The sequence below is a fragment of the Larus michahellis genome, chromosome 7 (assembly GCF_964199755.1).
Source record: "Larus michahellis chromosome 7, bLarMic1.1, whole genome shotgun sequence".
Lineage (NCBI taxonomy): Eukaryota > Metazoa > Chordata > Aves > Charadriiformes > Laridae > Larus > Larus michahellis.
In genome coordinates this window covers 17,643,323-17,655,891 of record NC_133902.1, presented here as the reverse complement: position 1 = coordinate 17,655,891, position 12,569 = coordinate 17,643,323, and the positions used below count along the sequence as shown (strand labels likewise).

The 12,569-nt window shown below is 44.9% G+C and overlaps 1 protein-coding gene across 18 annotated transcripts in view; it reads right to left on the bottom strand.

The window, feature by feature from the left end:
• The window catches only part of AGAP1 (ArfGAP with GTPase domain, ankyrin repeat and PH domain 1), a 385,263-nt gene that overhangs the window by 147,352 nt on the left and 225,342 nt on the right, over positions 1-12,569 (bottom strand). For all 18 annotated transcript variants that reach the window (XM_074595890.1, XM_074595893.1, XM_074595895.1 and 15 more), the window contains one exon: positions 5,631-5,735. In XM_074595890.1, the coding sequence (XP_074451991.1) occupies positions 5,631-5,735 (105 nt within the window). The remainder of the gene's footprint in view (positions 1-5,630; positions 5,736-12,569) is intronic.

The window sequence follows — 12,569 nt, the reverse complement described above, 5'->3', positions numbered from 1 at the left end:
CCAGCTACCAACATACAGGGCGTTTTCAACAGCCCTCCCTTGCTCACCAAGTCTGCTTTCCCCATAGGAAACAGCCAAGCAAGAAAGTTCAACTGAAATCCTAGTCCCCCCCCGTCCCAAGTCTTGAAGAGTTTTATAAGCTCACAAATTAGGCCTGTTTTGTGGAGAAGAACATTTTGTCCATAGAACGGTTTGGGTTGGAAGGGACCTTAAAGATCATCTAGTTCCACCCCCCTGCCCTGGGCAGGGACACCTCCCACCAGCCCAGGTTGCTCCAAGCCCCGTCCAACCTGGCCTTGAACCCCTCCAGGGATGGGGCAGCCACAGCTTCTCTGGGCAACCTGGGCTAGGGGCTCACCACCCTCACAGGAAAGAATTTCTTCCTAGTATCTAATCTAAATCTCCCCTCTTTCAGTTTAAAACTGTTACACCTTGGTCCTATCGCTACACTCCCTGATTCAGAGTCCCTCCCCACCTCTCCTGTAGGCCTCCTTTAGGTACTGGATGGCCACTGTAAGGTCTCCCTGGAGTCTTCTCTTCTCCAGGCTCAACAACCCCAACTCTCTCAGCCTGTCCTCACAGTAGAGGGGCTCCAGCCCTCTCATCATCCTCATGTCCCTCCACTGGACCTGTTCCAACAGGTCCATGTTCTCTTTATGTTGGGGGCCCCAGAGCTGCACGCTGTACTCCAGGTGGGGTCTCACCAGAGCAGAGTAGAGGGGCAGAATCCCCTCCCTCAACCTGCTGGCCATGCTCCTTTTGATGCAGCCCAGGGTGTGGGGGGTTTCCGGGCTGCAAGCATGCATTGCTGGCTCATGTCAAGCATCTCATCCACCAACACCCCCAAGTCCTTCTCCTCAGGGCTGCTCTCAATCCATTCTCCACCCAACCTGTATTTGTGCTCGGGATTGCCCCAACCCAGGTGCAGGACCTTGCACTTGGCCTTGTCGAACCTCATGAGGTTGGCATGGGCCCACCTCTGAAGCTTGTCCAGGTCTCTCTGGATGACATTCCTTCCCTCCAGCACGTTGACTGCACCACCCAGCTTGGTGTCACTAGCAAACTTGCTGAGGGTGCACTCAATCCCACTGTCCATGTTGCTGACAAAGACGTTAAACAGCGCTGCTCCCAGTACTGAACCCTGATGAACGCCACTAGTCACTGGTTTCCACTTGGACATTGTGTTGAAGTTCTTGCACAAAGTTTCGCCTAGTGTTGGATATGACTCCTTAGGCTGAAATTTTGGGCTTTTTTAAGAAATACGTTCAGTTTGCTTGAGGATAGAACAAAAAACATTGCTAATGCTCCTTTTGATCTAGCTCACGTAGGCTGCTCACCCAGCCAGCACTATTTTTAAGAAAGAGTTTTGAAACTGCAGCTCGTGTCAGATGAACTGGGCGGACCAGCTGAATCCACACACTTCTCAAGGGGAAAAAGGTAAGTTTACCCCCCAATCACTGCTACAATCCTAGACACCTCAAAGCGGGTTATCAAACCAGATCAGTGAGGATGGGAGGCAAGGTTAAAGAGCAGCAATACCGCAATACAGACCTCAGCAAGCAACAATCAACCTTGTTGTGTAGGTACATGGGATTTACACACCATGCATGTTCTAGATGGGCACCAGAGCTTCCTTCTCATGTATTTAAGAAGCTGCTCTTCCCCCCTGAGGTGCCACAGCACTGTGCTTTTACTTGAAATCAAATCTAGAACAGATTAAATATAAAAGGGGGGAAAAAGTGCCCTTCCTTAAACAAACTGGGTTTGGCTTTTTTTTTTTTTCTTCTTTTTTTCCCCCCCTTCTTTTCATAAACGAGGGGCAGCGATGATGATGGGGATACAAGAGCAGCAAATGGACATCCACAGCTAAAGCTTTGTCACCTACTGACTCGTGGCATGATGGCAACCTTCTGGCAGAGAGAGAGTGGTGAAACATCATCAGCTATTCATCAGGGTAAGGCTTAGATAAAGCAGCAGCATGTAATGCTGCCCAGCAGGTATCCTGGTGAATACATTTCGGGAGCCCTCGCACATGGCATTCTGCCATTAAAAGCCAAGAGATGCCTAGACAAATTCCCCCGGGTCCCTTTGGGGAGGCTGACACTGAATTTGTCGGCCAGAATTTTAGTCATCCACTCAACGGCTATACTCCAGAAGCGTAAGATGAATAGGTAGCTATGGTGAACTTTGAAGCCTGCAGGTCAAAGTTCTCTCTCATTATCCCCACCATTTTCTATTGGCATAGCTCCTCAGCATCCCAAGGGACGGGAAGGTTTGAGGCTCTTGAAAAAAACTGACATGACCAAGTCAGAAAACAGTAGGGTGCTTATGTACATATATTTTTCTTTCCTCATTTTTCTCTTCCCCCACTTTTGTGAAAAGAAGGAATATGAATTTAGCTATTGTGTCAAACGTCAACCTGGTGGCATTAGTAGTTACTCATTTAGCTGGCACAATACAGCAGTCATTTCAACCCGCTGCCCTGCCAAACAGGCCTGACCCTTCCAGGGCTACCTCCTCTGTAAAACAGGTACTAATTTGATTTTCACTCCCCACCCCAAAACCCTTTCATTTTGTAGCCCACTCTTTCAAGGAGGATGACAGTACTGATTTCTGCGATACAGACACGTTCTCTACATAAAAAACACCGCCTTCGCGTCTGAGCTGCTGCTGAACGCATCTGGCAGACAACTGATCCGCTTCTGCCCAAATTCTCAAGCAGTATTTAACGCAGTGCTCCCTAGCAGCCATTAAATATTATAAAATAGGTTCTTCCAATGCAGGTGTTATGTTCTGACTCACACTGCAGTCTGGAAAGAGCAAATTATCTTCTAAATTCACTACTTCTTGCCACCACCAGAGGCCAGCCCACCTTTCCCTTCCCAAAATTACAACTGCAAAATTTGGGATAACCAAAATGAGCTGCATAATTTGAGACAACCCAAATCTAGCTAACGGGTCAGATTAGAGTCAGGCTTTTTTCAAGTTTAGGAAACTGACTTTAGATGGTTAACAAAAGTTATTTTCTTCAAGGCTACTTAATGGGAATGTTGGTAGGAATAAGGAATATATGAAATTATCCAAAATAGCAAGGCAACATTAAAAATTTATCAGTTTCTTTGGCTTGCTGTGAAAAAGGCAACAAGCAGTTACGGATAAACAAAAACCGGCAAAATCAAACCAGAAACACATTATCAGAGTCCCACGTGGGGGAAAACCCGTTCACTTGGCAATACCCAAGAGGAAATTCTGGCTTTCCCGCTTTCCTGCCTACAAAGTTTGGCACAAACCGCGCTGGGAGTGCAATGGACGTAAAATATCTGTCCTGCCTCTTCCACTGTGGTTTGCACAGGGCAGAAAAGATGCTACTCATATACTATTGCCTGATGGGATGAAGAATGATCCGCAGAGTATATTAACAATGGTTAATTGACAATAAGTAGTCCATCGACAGTGTGGAAACGTACTGCAGAAGCAGCACAGTGATTCTTTGAAGGCCGAAGGCAATAGAAATAAGGCATTAAACCAGCATAATTTGCAAGAGGAATCACATCATGGTAAGATTTTAACACGAATACGCAGAACCCTAGATGTTCCTGGAGAGTGGATTCAAGTAAAGGTGTCTCAAGAAGCCCCTGAATGAGTCCGACATTTTCCCCAGCAGCTTCTTGTCAGCTAGGAGCTGAGTATGGTCCCTCACCACCACCTACCCACAGACAGCCAAGAGAAAAGAGGTACGTTACAAACCTCTCCGATCTACACAAGGAAGGCTGAGCAAATGGAAACAGGGAGCCGTGTACCTTTTTCTTGTGGGTGAGGGGTGGGGGGACACACGGTGGGGGATAGAGGGAAACAATTACAGGCTAGTAATTACTTCTTCTTTAAATGGATTCTCTCTAATCTCCAATGGATTTACCTCTAATCTCAAAGTAATTACCTTTAATCTCAATGGATTCTCACTCTGGGGAAGACTAAGCAGCTCCAGGGAAGCCTACAGAGAAGGAGTACTCCATTGTCTGGAAGAGGCAATGAAAAACTAACACGTGCACAGCAACCACCAGGAACAATAGAACACTTTTACAAAGCGAGGAAGGGACCCAGGCGCAGACAATGGCAGCTCGCCTCCTGCTTGCTTGATGACCCAGAGTTGGCCAACACAATCTGAGGGAAACTCGTGTGGGAGCTCCATGGGGGCTGCCTCAGATGCTTACCTTCTGTGAGCAATACCAATATATGATTCAGGTGTTTCGGGACTACTTCACGGCAGAATTCCCCAAATTTAAAGGCCCTAAAAGTGGCCAAAGAAGAGAGACAGACTTGTACAGTTTCACAAAAAGGAACAGTGAAAACCTTGCTCCAAAACACAAGGGCTGAGGGACAAGATTTCTGATGGAAAGCAGCAATGCCTTGAAGCTAGCTGTCATCTAACTTACTAAATAATTTTTAAGAGGCATGGACGTACCATCAGAAACTACAGCAAAGCATTATTAGGGCAGGATCTGAGACTATGAAATCTTGTGTCAAGCCAGAGAAAGGGCTAATGTTCAGCAGATAGGGAACAGCAAGCTGGTGCAAGCACAGCATCAGTGTGGCCACGCTCCTTAGACATCACCCACTTTAAGCTGAAGTTTCCTGCCAGATCCACGTGCAGGTCTTTAAGCTCCAGAGCACATCTACAGAAATGCATCTGATTGAAACCTTGATTTTCATTCCTTAAAAATTGCCCTAGAGCTCAAAATGACACCAAAAGGTTCGGAAACAACTGGCCCTAAAATGTTCCAACTGGCAACCCTCTGATTTTCATATGGGATACAATGCTAAAATATAAGACCAGATACAATTCCAAAGATCTCGGTGAGGCACATACTATTTTTTTTCTGTATTTTACTGTATTACAGAGCAAGCAAAAGAGCTGGAAATCCCCTGGGATTTTTAAGATGTAAAGTCTCCATGTTGGCTCTGTCCTTTGAACTGCTCTGGCATGGAACGAGCTCTGACAAATCTCACCTTTCCTCCTGCTGGCGTGGCCAGGGCAGATGGGGTAGGCTAGTTCTGAGTCAGATCACCGTGCTCCTTCCACCCCCAAAACTGTACCTAGGGATTGGGCTACACATACACAGAGAGGGACAGACAGGATCCCTGGGCAGAGACAATAATCAATGGCACGTATTTTAATAGCTACACCATTTTCAAAAGGCTGTTCAGAATTACTTCTGAATAAACCATAACCGCTGCACACTGACAAATACCAGAAACTCTCTTCACTCTTTACTACATCTAGGATGCTTTTTTTCTTATAAAATGTTTCTGTAGTTTTTTTAATCCTGGGATCAACAAGAATTCCATAAAAGCATCAGCACAAAACAAAAGTTTAAACCGTTTGAGCTGCCTCTTGGGACGCAAGGGGGCCCTGTCGCAGGGTTTTCAAAGGAGCTTGACTGTACTTATAGACTTGCACCAGGTAATTTTATTTCAGATTATGCCTTTTTGAGAGGGAGAGGAATGAAAAGGGAGAGAGAGGAGTTTCTCGAGCAAAGAGGGCTCAACTAAAACGCGTCAGGAAGAACTCGCTAACGCTGCTCCATCAGGGCCTAACGTTGGTGAACGTAGAGACAGCACGGTGTACTTACATGTAAACTAGGATGGTAGGTCAGCACACCGTTGTCGCACAACGTCACGTATTTCTTCTTCCACTCTTTATTCAACGACTTGCCACTTCGCTTTAGCAGCATACCCTGGCAGAGGAAAAAAGAAAACAGGTGAAATAGTCTTTTGCCAACACACAATTATTTAAGACGCAGAAAGAGGTAACTATAATTGCCAACATTTTTAGACATGCTTTCTCCTGCAAGTTACTCATTTTCCCCTGTTTCTCCCATGATGCACCTTTTCTCCATCAGCAGCTTCGGTGCTTGCAATTTAGGAGGAAATCTCCAAGTGCAGCTTTCATAAAGCAAGTCACGTAAACAGAAAAGACCACATCAGCACTGGCTTTGTCCACCAGGTAGAGAAAACCCTTTTGTACTGAATTTCAGGCCTCAGGAAAGCACGTTTTAATGTGACATAGAGTAAGGTTAGCCATATGCACTGCTAGTTGATAAGGACACCATGCTCAGTGCATTTCCCAACCCTCTAAAATAAATGATGAGCCCTAGATTGAGTGAGGACCCTACTGTGGGGCTTGTGCTCCCTTCGGCTTGTTCCTGGTGACTCCTGGTTGTCCAGGCTCAGCCTCTCCACCAGCAGGGAAGAGCGTATGTCTATGTTCTCATTCCCTTTTCAGAAAGGTGACACCGCAATGGAAATCCTCCTAGCTATTCATAGAATGGTTTCGGTTGGAAGGGACCTTAAAGATCATCTAGTTCCAACCCCCTGCCCTGGGCAGGGACACCTCCCACCAGACCAGGTTGCTCCAAGTCCTGCCCAGCCTGGCCTTGAACCCCTCCAGGGATGGGGCAGCCACAGCTTCTCTAGGCAACCTGGGCCAGGGGCTCACCACCCCCACAGTCAAGAATTTCTTCCTAATATCTAATCTAAATCTCCCCTCTTTCAGGTTAAAACCATTATCCCTCATCCTATCATTACACTCCCTGATCCAGAGTCCCTTCCCATCTCTCCTGTAGGCCCCCTTTAGGTACTGGAAGGCCACTGTAAGGTCTCCCCAGAGCCTTCTCTTCTCCAGGCTGAACAACCCCAACTCTCTCAGCCTCTCATTCCAACAAAAGAGACACCAATTCCAGGCAAGAGCAGCAAAATGGAAACCGGGCAACTACAAAGTTTTCCCAATAAATTCTGGATGATTCAATGAAAGAGGTATGATCAGAGAGGAAGGGAGGTGGACAAGGCAACCCACCTTTCCACAAATTGTATTCAACCTAAGCATCAGTGATGAATGCTAACAACCAACAGCTGAGATAAGTCATCATCGTGTTTGAATGGACAAGGAGCACTACTGCATATTAACCTGGTCCCAGCTTAAAAATAGAAAGTCACTTAGAAAAGCAAAATATAACATGCTGTAGCACACTGGAGGTGGTAAATCAAGCCATGCTGTAGCAATGCACCTCCCTAGAAAATTTTAATTTCTAAAACCAAGTCAGAAGGTAGTTCCTAATGAATTCACACGGTACTTCGGTTAATGAGAGTCTTACTGAAATGTCCCAGTGGAGACACTATGTACAGTACCTACCACGGGGACTCACAGCATCCACAGATCAAGTTCAGATAAAAGCGGACACTTAAATTCATTTCATTAAATCATAGCCAGGAATCTAAACCAATACAAACTTCAGTGCTCTAATTCCCGTGAGTTTTTCCATTCTCATTTTCCATGAAACTTAAAAAAAAATATATGGGAGAACGTAACATAGAAAGATGTACTATCAAACATGGTGCTTCCAACTCCCACATAGTTGCTTTTGTGGATTAAAACCTTGAAAGCAAGTTATGCTATCTGTTTTCCCATTAAACCCGCAGCTTTATAAAGCGATCCCTCTGCAGACCCAATCCCAAAGCCAGGACGGGACAAAAGGCAGTTCTGCGCGAGTAAAAGTCATCCAGAGCTAGGCAAATTTTTTTCTCCCTCCATTCCAGATGTTCTAACTTTCGGCTGAAGTCCCTCGCCGACAATCCACGCCAACTAACAACTCTCCTTTTGCAAGCAGCGATGATCCCAGCGGAAAAGCCAAGTTCACAACCGCCTGTTCCTGGACACACGCTTTGAATAAAAAACTTCAGAGAACAACCCTTCATGATTCAAAGCAATCTGCGGATGGGACCGTAAAGAAAAGCTTGTGTTGGATGACTGAATTACACAGCGGTACAAACTCCCGAACTTTCTGACCCTCTGGAGGTCAGATTTCTGTTTTTTGTGCTGTTCCTTGCTACAACTCAAACTTTTACAAGAGAGAATGGGGTTTCTGAAATGCTTTCTTACAAAAGCTTCTCTGAGTGCGAGGCACACATCCCAATTACCGTCTTCCAGCGGTTAGAGACGTTGTTTTTTTCTATTAAAAAATGAAAGCTTATTTCTGCCTTTGACTTGTGTGTTTGTCTATAGTAGGTGATCTGTGGCTTCACCTTTCCAATCTTTCATACTTCACCTGCAGCACGTTCGCCCGCATTTAGGGGGGCCCAATACTAGTTATCGCTGTGCTGTGGGCATCAAAAATTACTGTTTCCCTGCACTGGTTTGTACTTCAGACCTTTTAATGGGGAAAAAGCCGTAAGGATCACAACGGTGATCTCCTCTTCCCCACCTTGTCTTTTTTTGAAGTTTTAAAGAAAGTAATATATATATATTTAATACCTATTTAACTGTCCCTTTTCTATACAAAAACCACGTCATTACTTACATAATTTTCAATTCACAGCAATTATCAAGTCAAATAACACTAAACCCCCACTACTTTCATGATTTTTACTACGTAGAGCTTTTGCTACTATCTAGGTGTGAATTATGGAATCCTATTTTTGGATCTAAATGAAGAAAATGATTCAAAATGGGGTTTCACCTTGCTTTTAAAATGGAATTGTGTGCTTTCATGTAGAACAATAATACTCAGCCTTAAATACATACCGTCTACTGATTTGTGCCTAACTAACAAAGATTTCCCACTCCATTTTCTTTAGGCACTACCTTTGGCAAAAAAAGAAATTTTTGTATTACGGGAGAATTAAAAATATCTTCCAGTACCCGCAGAGGAAGCTGCTCTGAATACAAGGATCTAACTTAAAGTGTTATGAAGCAGAGAAGCCCATAGAAACCACACGGTTTTTCCTCAAGGCCAAAGACCGCCACTTTGTCTGCGGTAATTATATAGAACGGTCTGGAGAAATGCTCTTAGTATCAGAGTTTAGATCAGTTATAAATGCACTTCAACATTAACTAAACTTAAAAAAAAATAAAAATGGCCCAGATATGACAAGAAATGTTACTTAAAAAAAAAAGAAAAAGCCCTTCACTTCAGTCGCATTATGTCTACATTTAAGTCACATCAGATACTCTGCCTAGGAAACGAGATACGTGGGTTCCCGCTGACCTTTGGTACCTCCAAGGCAATTTAGAGGTAGGTTGGGCATGTCTCCAGTCACGGCCAAAGAGGCCCCCACGTACGCACAGCACATCGGAAAAATCACATTTAGTCTCCAAGCTATGCAGTAAGGAACTAAGTAAATCAACTTCCACTTCAAAATTCTGATTTCTTTTGCCGAAATAATCGCCGTCTCAAATTATTATTAATCAGATAACATTATTTCTCCTAATTCGTATAAAATCTTTCATCGTTACAGTCTTCCATCTGCAATTATAGCCCTGCAGTTCAGCGTAACTGACCCAAAGCCTCCAGATTCAACACTAAGAATTTAACACCTCCAATTTGCTCACGGACGGTGAAGAATTTCACACTTCAAATTAAATTTTTTTACCACCTTCCCTCCAAAATTGCGATTCTGTGTCTAACGGAGGAACGCTTCTCCTCCCAGACCGCGCTGGCTGGACTTTCAATGAGCCAGAGGAAAAAGGCTTCAACCGGAGCGCACCGACTGCGCTCCCCGGGTTTTGCTCGAGGAACTGCGTCACCGTACAAAGCGAACGGAGGAACCATCTGTACGTACCGCAAGCTCTTTATTAGTAATGTGTATGCTACGTCTAGTCCCAGGAGGTCATTGCAAGCCAAAAGCAATGTTAAGTGTACAAGCTTTAAATAACTTACAAAGTTAATGTAATGAATGTAAGTGTTATCTGAAATCCATCACTCAGTGGCTTGCTGTAGCCTCAAGCTGTGATAAAACACCACTCATAAATTTATATTAAAACTCTGTTCAATAGCAATTATTTACCAACAAAGATTTATTGATTGCATTTGCTGTTAGAGACTGGGGCCCTAACTGAGTCAATCAGCTTCTGTTGTTGAGCTTCAGGGCACCAGGAGAAGTTACAGACTGCCATCAGGCTCTGCATCCCAATCATTACTGTGAGAGCAGCTAATGAAAAGCCACCCGGGCAGGATTGATTGGATTTAAGGTAAAAAAACCCACCCCAACACCGGTCGAGGGACCACTAGGTATAATACACACAGTTCATCTGAATACACAATAATCGGCTAAATCTCCCGCTCCAGATGTCTTCCCGTGAGCTACAAACCTTGCTTGCTTAAGCAAATGAAGACAAATGAGGAAACAATTATGAATTTGTTTTATGGAAATATTTCAGGTTTTAAGCGGCAAATTATCAGCATTTAAAAAAGTGACCTCTTAAAGTTGCTTCGAAGATGCTGGCAGGTGAGCCACCTTAATTTTTCAGGCCGTCCGGAGAGATGGCAGCAGCACAGACTTCCACACTTCCCCCAAATAAATGTCATCAAAACGCACATGCTGATGACCATCGAGAGATGTCTACAGCCACCGCTCGGCCCGCAGAATTAATACCGTGTGTGGAGCAACATACTTTGCATACCCCATTGTGCTCCATTTCAATTTGCTCACTTTCCTGTCTACTTTGGATTTTCCAGGGGCCGCAAGATAGAAAGGTTTTCACAAACCAGACAACACCAGTGATCACAGCTTAACTGAACGCACTTTTTTTTTTTGCATTTGCTCCAGCTGTGGCACTTGACTTTTTGTGTTGCTTTTTTTTTTGGTTGTTGTTGTTGTGTTGGGTTTTGTCATCGTTGTTTCTTTTAATACCGTTTGGTACATTTGACTTTTCTTGGCATGCCAAGAAAAAACGGTAGAGCCCTTGAAGTCAGCAGAGCTGAGACTGGACTTTCTGGAAAAGGAAACACGGTACTTTGCTTTCTATTTTCTTTCAGAAGCTTACACCACTGCCACGGCTGAGGTACTGGCGTCGTGCAAGCTTGTTTTTTTTCTTTCCCTCTCTAATTTTTGGCCAACCCCATACTGTTACTCTGATGTTGTTTTGACAGAATGAAATATGTAATCTCACACTTAATCATTAACAGCATAAATTCTTCATTTTACACTCAGGTCTTTAGTTCTCCTAACTATGATTAGCAGCGCTGTGAGTCTCCTCCAGCTCTATCATTGGCATCCCGTGCACAATGGAAAACTCACGCTTGCCAGAAACATCCCTCCCTCAAATAACTGCAATGGCAAGCATTCGTAGTCAGGATCACAAACTAACTGTTACATATGAATTCTGGTCAATAAAACATTTGCTTCTTTTATACCTATTAATATGGTGGAAGAAATGCCGGTACGTCCTCCAGGTTTGCATGACTAGCCAGTTCTAGGTAGCCTGGCTGGCAGCACTGCGACTAGTCTAGCTTATCCTAATAACAAACAAGAGATTAATTCTTAATTCGTATTTTTTACTTCCATAATATTTAACCGTAACAGGTTCCTAGTCTCAAAGTCCATCCTTCCAGCATATGGTAGACACCAGCTCAAACTATTTCACCTACAAAGAACACCTGCATGCTCTAGGAAGCTTATGGTTGTCACTGCTCCCTCTTCAACTATTAATTTGAGTGGACACCAAAGCATGCAACTAATCCTCTAGGGAATAAACTGCTGAAGATGCCCAATGTATTTGGAACCCTTCTGTACAAAAGTAACTTGTTTTCCTGATCTCTCAATTATTTTTTTTTCCCCTGGAATTTAAGGGAACGCTACTTTGTCTTTTGGACAATTAGCTATGAAGCTGTTTAACTTTTTACAGTTGGACACCTGTAGTAAACACCTGATGACGATACAAAACTGGGTGGAATGGCTGACGCACCAGAAGGCAGTGCTGCCGTTCAGCGAGACCTGGACAGGCTGGAGACTTGGGCAGAGAACCCAATGAAGTTCAACAAAGGCAAACATCAGGTCCTGCACCTAAGGAGGAATAACTCCCTGCGCCAGTACAGGTTAGGGGCTGACCTGCTGGAGAGCAGCTCTGTGGAAAGGGACCTGGGAGTCCTGGTGGACAACAGGATGCCCATGAGCCAGCAATGTGCCCTCATGGCCAAGAAGGCCAGTGGCATCCTGGGGGGCATCAAGAAGACCGTGGCCAGCAGGTTGAGGGAGGTGTCATCCTCCCCCTCTGCTCTGCCCTGGTGAGGCCACATCTGGAGTGCTGTGTCCAGTTCTGGGCTCCCCGGTTCAAGAGGGACAGGGAACTGCTGGAGAGCGTCCAGCAGAGGCTACAAAGATGATCAAGGGACTGGAGCACCTCTCTTATGAGGAAAAGCTGAGAGACCTGCGTCTTTTTAGCCTGGAGAAGAGAAGACGGAAAGGGGATCTCATCAATGCTCATCAGTATCTAAAGGGCGAGCATCGAAAGGATGGGGCCAGACTCTTCTCAGTGGAGCCCAGTAAAAGGACAAGAGGTAATGGGCACAAACTTGAACATAAGGAGTTCCACCTAAACATGAGGAGGAACTTCTTTCCTTTGAGGGTGGCAGAGCCCTGGCACAGGCTGCCCAGAGAGGTGGTGGAGTCTCTGTCTCTGGAGACATTCCAAACCCACCTGGACATGTTCCTGTGCCACCTGCTCTGGGTGACCCTGCTCCAGCAGGGGGGTTGGACTGGATGATCTCCAGAGGTCCCTTCCAACCCCGACCATT